Consider the following 11,385-nt stretch of genomic DNA (forward strand, 5'->3'; position numbering starts at 1 on the left):
AGACTAGTGATCTCATTGTGTTGTGAAATTACATAAGAAAAGCATAATTTTTTCTCACAAAGTAGGAATGAAAATACAGAAATGCCTTGATTCTATAATTAGACAATGTTAATGTAATTAAATATCTAGTTAATTTGTTATCTCCTATTAGCTATGTTCGATAAGGAAGTGATTTCAACACAGTTCTTTCTCCCTTCTTCCACATTTTTTCTCCCCTTACACCACAAATGATCCCATATTTTTCACTAAGCACAAATGGAAGCAAAATATAGCCATGTGGAACTGTGGGGAGAATTTATAAATGTATATAATTATGTTAGAAATATTGGATAGGGAATCATATTTGTTAACTAATCCAGGTCTCCAAAAAAAAGTGTCTTGTTAAACACTTATTTCAAATTGTAAACACACACAAGCAAGGACACAAAACTCAATAAACACAATATAAACGTAATTATAATGCTCACAGTTCAAACAAAGAGACTCAATCCACATCGCTTGATTTAATCAACCTCTTCTCCAGGGTCAACACATACACACCTCATGTGTCACACACTAGAACCAGGATGCCCATCAAGCCCACACAAAGGACCCCCCTATAAAACAATCCCTCTGTGCTCCATTTTCTCTGTGGGCAAATCTCTTTGATTTGGGGAATAAATAATTCTTTTTTCACAGCTGTCTGGACCTCATTTTTATGTATTCTTGCGCAACCCCTGCTCAATAGCAATAGCAATAGCAGTCAGACTTATATAAGGCTTCATAGGGCTTTCAGCCCTCTCTAAGCGGTTTACAGAGTCAGCATATCGCCCCGACAGTCTGGGTCCTCATTTCACCCACCTCGGAAGGATGGAAGGCTGAGTCAACCTTGAGCCGGTGAGATTAGAACCGCTGAACTGCAGATAATAGTCAGCTGAAGTGGCCTGCAGTACTGCAGCCTAACCACTGCGCCACCTCGGCTCAAGTTGGAACCCCTAATTCTTCTTTTGACAGACCTATGTACACAGCCACTTACTTGATCTTGGAGCTCTTCAAGGCGTTTCGCTTGTTCTTTTTCAGAGCTTTCGTCAGATGAGATGTTAGAGCTGCTATCGCTAGATACAGAAGTGGGGCTCCTTGTAGTGGAATGCAGCAGAGATCTACCAGTAAGTGGTTCATCTGGAATTCTGGCAAACATCATCTCAAATACATCCTTCACAAAAGAAAGGTAGCTAGATTTAAAAACCTTCTCCATGACTGCAGTCTAGGACTTTTAACCCAAAGTGCTATGTTGCACGAGCATCCAAAAAATAAGCAAAATCCAGAAGTGGTGTCTGACACACAATAAAGAATGGAGGACATATAGATGTGCTATTAAGTAGCTAGAGAAGAGATGTGTATGTCAGTGGTGGGTTTCAAAAATTGTTCGAACCTACTCTATGGGTGTGGCCTCCTTTGTGGGAGTGGCTTGCCACCCATGTGACCGGATATGAAATTATGAATTAGTACTTAGGTCGGTCCAAGTAGCTATTCAGAAACTCTGGCATTGAAGCATGCAAGTCTTAAAGCTGTCAAGTTACAAGATCCTAACCCTTTAGAAAAAAAAACTAGGGGTCTTCAAGCCTGACAGCTTTAAGACTTGTGGACTTCAACTCCCAGAATTCCTCCTCCAGTCACGTTGGCTCAGGAACTCTGGCATTGAAGCATGCAAGTCTTAAAGCTGTCAAGTTACAAGATCCTTGCACCCCTAACCCTTTAGCAGTGGTGGGTTTCAAAAAAATTTGGAACCTCTTCTGTAGCTGTGGCCTGCTTTCCGGGTCCACTGGTGGAACCTCTTCTAATCGGTCCGGTAGATTTGACGAACCGGTTCTACCGAACTGGTGCAAACTGGTAGGAACCCACCTCTGGTATATGTGTACTAAGTAGCTTGCCCTTCATTCACAAGCTGATCTTCCCACTCTTGGCTGTAATGGAGGATATTGCATCATAACCAGTATAGAATTTCAATTTAATTGCCAGTTGGGCAGGTTCATATAAATGGAACTCAAGAGGATAACTTAATCTTTATTTCAGGCAGCAACAATTCTCAGCTATATACTATGTTGCACAACAACACTTACTGTAATTTCACTGGGATCCCAGAAATGTATTACTTTCCCCCATAACTCACCTGAAGTTTTCTTGCCATCGACACTATTTCATGATCTGGAGAATGGTATCTATAGTAATTCATAAACATTAGCCTGATGTCAGCAGCAAATTCTTGGGTGTCTTTATATTCACAATTATCCAGTTTGTTCTGTGAAAAATAGAAGAATTCTTTCAGTCAGGTATCTTATAGCAATATAGAGATATCAGTTCTCTGAATGAGAAGGTTGAGTAAGCAAAATCACACAAAGTGTCAAGTTTTATGGCCACCGGGGTTAACATATTCTGTAGCCTCACATTTACAACACATCTTATGTTCCCATAGAATAAATATATTTAATTTTACTTTCCAAGAGATAGTATTTCTGAAGAGCTTCCCAATTTGACATTCACACCTCTATTTCAGCAACAGCTGGAAACACCTTTGGATTACCTATTCCATATCGCCTTATATCGCTTTTCTACTATTTTTTAAAACTCATCTTTTATCAGGCCTTCACTTTCGCAGGATCTGTACCAAGCCTTTGGTTTCTGCACCAGTACGATGCTTGTTTGTTTGTTTGTTTGTTTATTATATTTATATGCCGCCCTTTTCTCCCGAAGGGGACTCAGGGCGGCTCACAACTCAAACCAGGGAAGATACAGACAAAAAATTAAAAACGACACATAACAATGCATAATTTAAAACACACAACAGTCATACCATTCGAGACGGGGGCAACAGCTCTTTAGCCCCAGGCCTGTCGGAACAGCCAGGTTTTAAGGGCTTTGTGGAAGGCCTGGAGGGTGGTGAGGGTTCGAATCTCCACGGGGAGCTCGTTCCAGAGGGTCGGAGCAGCCACAGAGAAGGCTCTCCTCCGGGTAGTCGCCAGTCGACACTGGCTGGCGGATGGAATTCGGAGGAGGCCTAATCTGTGGGATCTAATCGGTCTAGTGGAGGTAATTGGCAGTAGGCGGTCTCTCAAGTACCCAGGTCCAATACCATGAAGGGCTTTATAAGTGACGACTAGCGCCTTGAAGCGTATCCGGAGACCAATAGGCAGCCAGTGCAGCTCGCGGAGGATAGGTGTTACGTGGGTGAACCGAGGTGCACCCACGATCGCTCGCGCGGCTGCATTCTGGACAAGCTGAAGTCTCCAAATGCTCTTCAAGGGCTGCCCCATGCTCCCATATTTTGTTTTAGTTTATACAAAGATAATGCAATGAATAACTACAATGGCATCACCTCTTACATGACAATACTTTGATTCAAATCAGGTTGAGACATTCTTCCAGTCTCACAAATTTTATTGGGTGCCAGACAGTACAGAAAATGAGAGATTGGTGCTAATGCAGAAAAGTGGTGGTTATCCGACTGTTACCTGACACACTGGTTTTAAAATGACATAATATACAGGTGGTCCTTTACTTATGTCATTATTGGAGTCCAGAATTACATTTGTAAGTTGTGCCGTTTGTGGTTGTACTCAAGTTTTATGAGTGGTGGTTTTTGCAGTGATGGTTAAATGAATGCTGAAATCATAAAGTGAATGTGTGGTTTGTTTAAGCATGCTGGTTTCTGGCAGCAAAGGTAATCATAGTAATTTGACTGAAGGATGATGCAAATGACTGTAAACACAGCCTGGTTGCAAAGCAACCAAAATGTGACCACATGACTGTCAAGGAGGACCACCACTGGAACTTTGAATCTTGATTGTAAATACCATTTTTTGGTTCTATCCAGGGGTGGGTTTCAACCGGTTTGCGGCGGTCCCTGCGAACCGGTTGGTCGGCGAACCCGGAAGTAAGTAACTTCCGGGAACGGCGAAGGGCGCGCCCGCCCGCCCGTGGTCCTTACCCGGTTTTGATGAGTTCTGCGCTTCCACGCATGCGCAGGACGCATACAGCGCCTGCGCGATCCTCCAGGAGCAGCTGGAGCGTCGCGCAGACGCTAGTACGCATGCGTGCACCGCGCGCGTGCACCAGTTGGAATGGGGCGAGAAACCCACCCCTGGTTCTATCATAAGTTTGACCAGTCTCTAAGCAACTGGTTGTAAGTGGAGGACCACCTGTATAGAGCAATCAATTCCATTTACGATGCCAAACCCCGCTTACTTTAATTGTTCCAAGATCCATAGGACATTTAATAATATTGAGATATTCTTCAGGGTCCAAGGAAGCGCTCTCTATTGGCTTGTAAAATGGCCAAGCGTAAGCCGCGTGCTGGCTTGACATCAATTCTATAAGAATTTCATTACAGTATTCCAGTGGTTCTATTAGCTGTATGTTTTCTGTGGGTTCAGTTATCTGCCACGAATCTGATAAGGCTTCTTCGGACAGGAACTCTTTTCCGGTGGAGATCTTGGTTATTTTGGGTTCGAGGAGCGCCGGAGAAGATTCGCTGCTTGCAGTGATGGTTGCTGTAGTGGTATCAGCTTTCCTTTTCACACCCTTTTCATTACAGGAACATGGCTTATTAAAGAGAGAATTGTACATTTAAAATCTGGTTTACGATCCTTGGGCTAAGACAGTCAAAATTTAATTATAATAGGTAGCTTTTTAAAAAATCCTCCTCTTGCCCCAGATCAGTGGTGGGTTCCTACCTGTTTGGACCAGTTCGGCCAAACCAGTAGTGGTTTGGCTGCCTGGGTCGCTGGAATCGGCAGTGACCCAGGCCTGCCACGCCCCCGAACCAGTTCCCCAGGAGCCGCCTTATGCCCTGCAATAGGTACCACCATCTTGTTTTTTCAGTTCTGCGCATGCACAGAACAATTTTAACAGCACTGCACATGCATGCCCATTGCGCATCAAGCGTGCACATGTACGCGGTTCCCTCCACGAGCAAACCGGCAATAGTGCCTGCCAGAACCCACCCCTGCCCCAGATGCTATAAGAAACTTACTAATATGTTAGTTGAAGCCATTCATTATTTTTTGTCAAAATAAAAAAAATATTTTTTCAAGTATGTAAAAAACACTTTTTCAAAATGTTCAGATTCATAGACTATTCTTTGGCCTAAACACTGTAGTGTACCATTGTTTCAGAGAGTGAGAGAGTAAGGAGAAAAATACAAAATGAGTATATGAATGGATATAAAATTTCCTCATTGTATACTGTTGTGGCCCAGCAGGAGCCATTGGAGTTGCCACCAGACTCCGACAGTGAGGGGCCCTATGAGTCGGCTTTGGAGGATGTGGAGGACCCTGGACAGGGTTCCGACTCAGAGCAGGGCGCAGAGAGGCTGGTTGACCACCAGGAGGCGCCTGAATCTTGGACCAGTAGGGAGGAGACAAGGGAGGGTGATCCGGACGTCAGCAGTGGGGAGGAGCCAAGGGACTTGTTCCTAGATGTCTGGCACCGGAGAGCTAATAGGCGTAAGGAACAATTACGCAATTACAGGAGGTAATTGCACTCAGCTGGTGGTCATTAGGCTCCTCTCCAGACTATAAAAGGAATGCTTGTGCACACGCCCCTTTTGCAGAAGTCAGCGCAGGAACTAATGTTGGAGAACATTATTGTGAGCTTGGCAGGCTGGATTGCTGCCACGGCTTATCTGTGCTGGACTGCTGCCCAAGCTTGTCTGTGCTGGGTTGCTGCCAAGGACCTGTCTGTCTGTTAATTAAATGCCGTAACTTATCTTTGGCTTGGAGTGTGTGTTGGTGTAAGACAAGGGGGTCAGAACAGTATACTATTTTAATATTTACATTTTTACAGTCTGATCCTACTAGACATATACCTCTTTACCTCTAAAAGACCAGCTACTTCGAGCAATGAGTGCTTATCTAAAACAGTCTTCCTCAGGTGATGCCCTCTAAATCAGGCATGTCCAACTCACAGTATACAGGCTATATGCAACCCTGGACAGCTAATAATGTGGCCCCCAAAGATAATTTAAAAAATGAAAATAAAAGAAGCTTCTTATTTATATACATTAACTACTGGTATAGTATATATTTTGTATGCAGCACAAAATGATTTCTCTTTCCTTAATGAGGCCCAAGCAAGGCAAAGGCTTGGATAATCGTGCTCTAAATCAATTTCAGTCCAGTTCCTATCAGGCGATTCCATACTGTGACCATTTCTACTCTCCATTTCCTAAACAAGAAGTTGAAGTCAACGTGCAATCAACCTCACAGCTCCTAAATATAAAGAACTGTTCTGACCCCCACCTTGCCCATTCAGAAACTACAGCCAGACAGAATGTTCAAAGGAATGTTTTTTATCAGTCTCGGCTCGGGCTGGCTGCGAACCCAAAATAAACACAGATAAAAGCCTCTGGCAAAAAGTTAAGCAGCAAATGCAAAAACAAACTCTTACAGCAAACCACTTCTCCAAGTTGGTTTCTCTGAATCATGAACACGAACGGGGAACGTTGATTAGAACAGGAACGGAACAGAATGGAACGTTGACTTCTGCAACTAGGGCATGACACCATCAGTGTTTTATCCGCAGAAGGAGATCCTAACGAGCCACAGCTGCTTGTTATCCTCTCCTGTGAGTCGGTCAGCCCCGAATCCCGAAACAACTCACAGGAGGTTTCTGCTGAGTCACAACAAAGAACTATATATAAATATATTTCATCTTACTTTGATAACCGCTTCAGATGTTGGTGTGACACTCGAAGAAGGAGAAGGCTCTGCGGTGTGCAGTTGTGGGATCACTGTTTTCATTTGGAACGGCTTGGTTTTTCTGGACTTTTTTGTATGCTGAATTTGTGATTTTTTGGCATCATATTGCTCAGCAGCTAATAAAACAAAGTGATAGTGTACTAGTGATGGGTTCCTAGTAGCATTCACACATAAAGAGGCAAGACTCTCCATTCTGATCCTCCCCCCGCCACTGGCTTTCATAGCCCACAAGACTATACTGTCTTATATAATAACTAAAATGTAAACTATAGCATTTATATATAACCACGGCAATCTGTTTTACTTTAGCACGAAAAATTCTATATTTATTTATACTTAGCTATTTATAACTAAATATTGTTTACCTATATTGTGCTTTATATTCTTACTGTCATTTATTCTCTTACATACAATTATAGGTATACATTCACATAGTTATTCTTTTTCTTTGCCATTCTTATACTGTTGTTATTCCATTTAAAAGGTTATAAGGTACAGTTTGGATTGCTTTGTTTACCATCCCTAGCACCTGTTGTAACATCACCTTATTTTCCCTTTCTTTTCTCCCTCCCTTCCTTCTCTACTTCCTCCTCTCCTTCCCCTTCTTTCTTCCCTTACCTCTCCTCTACTCCTACCCTCTCTCTTCCCCTTCCTACCCTCTCTCCTTCTCTTTCTCTCCCTCCCTCCTCTCCTTCTCTTTCTCTCCCTTCCACCCACCTCTCCTTACCTCTTTCTTCTTCCCTTACCTCTCCTCCACTCTTCCTCTTCTTTTCCTACTATCTCTCCTTCTCTTTCTCTCCCTTCCACCCTCCTCTCCTTTCCCTTCCTTCTTCCCTCCCCTTTTCTATTGTTATAGGTGTCTCTTTCAAATCTCAGTTTATGTTTTCTTGGGGATGGTATTTCCACAAACCCATATAGTTTCATATCATTTCCTTTTTTCTCTTTCGTTCTACAGTCTATATGCCAGCTATCGTCCTGATTTGATTTCACCATTCTTCACCCTCTCATTTTACTCATAACTATTATTTTTGAGTGTTGTTATATTCTTTCATTGCTTTTTGTTTCTTTCCTCCATCCACCTATACCATTTATCCCATATCTGGTAGAATTCTGATTCTTCCTTTCCCTGTATTTCTTTCGTTAATTTATCCATTTCGGCACTGTTTTACTTTAGCAAGACAAGACCCGAGTGCTATAGACTCCAATAGGAATATAACTGTGGATATTTAATATTTATATGACCGAAACAAGAAACACCATTTGGGTCATTGGTTCCTAAATGATAATGCTTCTACCAACAGTATATTACCGTAGTATCTAAAGAATGGCACATTAATAGAAGATAATTATCATGGCTAATTTGAATGCAGATGATTATCTTATAAGTACCAAAGATGTAGTTATATTTTACAAAATGTTAGCAACTAGGGTATGATGTGCAGCTTTATTATGCATGATATCAGGCAATGGGAGAAACCCATGAGAAAGAATTACCAGAATGAGCTAGCAATTGATGCTCTAATGCCAAAAAACCTTTAATACCAATAAGTAAGTCAGACTTTGGATAAAAATAATCTGGTCTCCCTTTAGGAGTTTAGTGTGTAAGAAAGAAGAGAGAAAGAAAAACCAGTTTGACAGAAAGAGAAGAAGAAAGTACCGGTAGTATCCCTAGAATATGTGGAAAACATGGTCTGCTCGATTATTACTGTACAGAATTATGCTCAAGTGATGGAACCAATCCATTCTTTTATCTTAATCCTGTTTAATAACAAAATAATTTAGAGACGTTCTTATGAAAGACACCATTGTGTTTTCAAATGTAAATATACAGGATCAATGTTTAATTTTTATTTATAATCAGGTGGCTTAAAAGTACAATACGTTTCACTGCTCTTCCCTCCATAGCAGGGGTGGGTTTCAACCGGTTCGCGGCGGTCCCTGCGAACCGGTTGGTTGCCAAACCCGGAAGTAAGTAACTTCCGGGAACGGCGAAGGGCGCACCCACCCGCCCGCGGTCCTTACCCGGTTTTGATGAGTTCTGCGCTTCCACGCATGCGCAGGACGGATACAGCGCCTGCGTGATTGTCCAGGAGCAGCTGGAGCATCGCACAGACGCTAGTATGCATGCGTGCACCGCGCGCGTGCATGAGGATGCCACCGCCCCCGTTCCAACCGAACCGGTTGGAACAGGGCAAGAAACCCACCCCTGCTCCATAGGTATATGGTTGCACACCTCAATTTCCTGAGCTATTCAAGAATTTCAACTTTAAAAGTGCAATATTCTTTATCCTTCAGTAATTCAGCAAAAACTGCTAAGACCAAATACCAAACTGTCTACAGTCACCATATACTCCCACCCAAGCAACTACATTTTGAGAGGCTTCTGCCCAGCTATTGGGATTTTAGTAAACCACTTTAGCAAGCAATATAATCTGTTTAGAAACATCAAGTCAAGCATTTCTTACCGTCTGTGATTCCTTCCCCCTTTTTCCCTTTATTGGTCACCACTATTTTCTCATCTGGGGGCATCTGGGCAACTTTCTGCAGAAACACTTTTTCAAGTTCTTGCGCCATGAAAACAATGTCATCACCAGGCTGCAAGATAATGTTGGAGCCTATTACTGTCCAAGATAAAATTGCTCATAAAACTGCTAGATCTTACCACTATACTACTCAGGGTATAGAAGCCCTCAATTCTCTGAATGTGTAAGAAAATATTCTTTATACTAAAAGTTGAAATTTTTTAGAAGTCACTCGGGACTGTAAGTATTTTTCAGAGGGAGGTTTTATTTACACGTTTGAACTTAAGAATCACTGACACCAGTCTAACTTCTCATCCAAACAGTAAGATCGTCCCCATCCATATGCTGAGATAATTGACAGAAATTGGTGGAAAGAGGTAAAAGAGACAGTTTGAGACAAATCATTATGTAGCTTCTGCAAATGCATTTCTCAGGCAAAATGCGCATGTTTTCTTGGTGAATAGGAATGATTAAACAGGCTGCTAGAAAAATAAAACAAGAATTAGAGAAGCAATAAAAGAAATAAAACGGTTAATAGTCAAGTGGAAAAACTAACCAGGAAAAAGGAAAAGGCTTGTTTATTGCTTCAATTTTCACCAATTCATAACGGCAACAAGTGGTGTTGAAGAAGCCCAAATACAGGTACCCTGTTTCCTGAAAATAAGCCCTCCCCTGAAAATAAGCCCTCCCAGAAAATATTGCAACACAGCAGCAGCCATGAGGTGACCACGCTCACTGCCTCCTGCCCAGTGGTGGGTTTCAATTTTTTTTCGAACCTACTCTGTGGGTGTGGCCTCCTCTGTGGGAGTGGCTTGCCAGCCATGTGACCTGGTGGGAGTGGCTTGCCGGCCATGTGCTTTCTTTCTTTCTTTCTTTCTTTCTTTCTTTCTTTCTTTCTTTCTTTCTTTCTTTCTTTCTTTCTCTCTCTCTCTCTCTCTCTCTCTCTCTCTCTCTCTCTCTCTCTTTCCTTCCTTTTGTCTCTCTGTCCCTTTTTCCTTTTTTCTTTCATCTCTCTCTCACTTTTTCTTTCTTTTTTTCTTTTCTTTTTTTCTTTTTTTCTTTATTCCTTTCTTCCTTTCTTTCTCTTTCTCGCTCTGTGTGAGTCTGTGAGTGTGTGTCTGTCAGTGGTGGGTTTCCAAATTTTTTGGAACCTCTTCTGTAGGTGTGGCCTGCTTTCTGGTGGAACCTCTTCTAACCAGTTCGGTAGATTTGACGAACCGGTTCTACCAAACTGGTGCGAACTGGTAGGAACCCACCTCTGCTCCTGCCTCTCAAAAATAATAAGACTTCCCTGAAAAAAGGCCTAGTGCTTATTTCAGTGGCCAAAAGAAAATAAGACCCTATCTTATTTTGGGGGAAACATGGTAGTACTCATTTAGCAACCACAATTTGGACTGGCAGCTCATTTGTTAAGTGAAGTAGTCACTAAATGAAACTGTGACTGTGCTTATAATCTTACTTCAGCTTTCCTTTGTTTTACAGATGTACAATGATTCTAAATATGAGGATTGGTTGCAAAGTTACTTTTTCACAATCATCGAAACTGAGAACAGTTAACAAAGCAGTCACTAAATAAGGACTAACTGTATCCCAACCAAACGTTTGTCACAAATATTTATATTAATAGATATGGTGATCCATTGTAGATACCTTATTGTATAAATAGCAGTTTGCAAACATTGTCTTGAAGTTATCAATACATTCTGCAGCACATGTATAGTATTGATGTTCCAGACGTTTCTGAATTGTAGTCAAATCCATGGGCTCTTTTACAATATTATAATAATCCTGTATGTTTTAAAAAGAAATAAGAAGCAGAGGAAAAACAACAACATATAAGGATTGTAGATTTAAAGAGCATAGTTTGTAAGTCCAAGACTTACATACGTGACATGAAAATATGGGGAGATTGAGAAGGATTTCTCATGTGATCAATGTCATTGCCTGCAATAATTTTTAACATAAAACAATAAATCAACCAAGGTCTTACTGATACCTAAATCATTAGTAAATACAAGGATTAAGAAACATTACATTTATAAAAGGAAAATTCAAGTAACCTCCCTCAAAACAAGCTAATGGCGAACAATCATATAGGGGCTAAGACAACAGCAACTTACCAATATCCA

The 11,385-nt window shown here is 41.6% G+C and overlaps 1 protein-coding gene across 1 annotated transcript in view; it reads right to left on the minus strand.

Moving 5' to 3' along the window:
* BRDT (bromodomain testis associated) overlaps window positions 1-11,017 on the minus strand; it is a 32,513-nt gene extending 21,496 nt beyond the window's left edge. Inside the window, 6 exon segments of the mRNA XM_087720750.1 lie at window positions 1,016-1,192; window positions 2,150-2,278; window positions 4,222-4,557; window positions 6,693-6,850; window positions 9,200-9,329; window positions 10,907-11,017. Coding sequence (XP_087576876.1) covers window positions 1,016-1,192; window positions 2,150-2,278; window positions 4,222-4,557; window positions 6,693-6,850; window positions 9,200-9,329; window positions 10,907-11,017 — 1,041 coding nt within the window.
* Window positions 11,018-11,385: the final 368 nt, after the last annotated feature.

This window comes from Thamnophis sirtalis, unplaced genomic scaffold (assembly GCF_051295495.1).
Source record: "Thamnophis sirtalis isolate CommonGarterSnake01/CBP01778 unplaced genomic scaffold, rThaSir2_p1.2 scaffold_7, whole genome shotgun sequence".
In the NCBI taxonomy this organism is placed as follows: domain Eukaryota; kingdom Metazoa; phylum Chordata; class Lepidosauria; order Squamata; family Natricidae; genus Thamnophis; species Thamnophis sirtalis.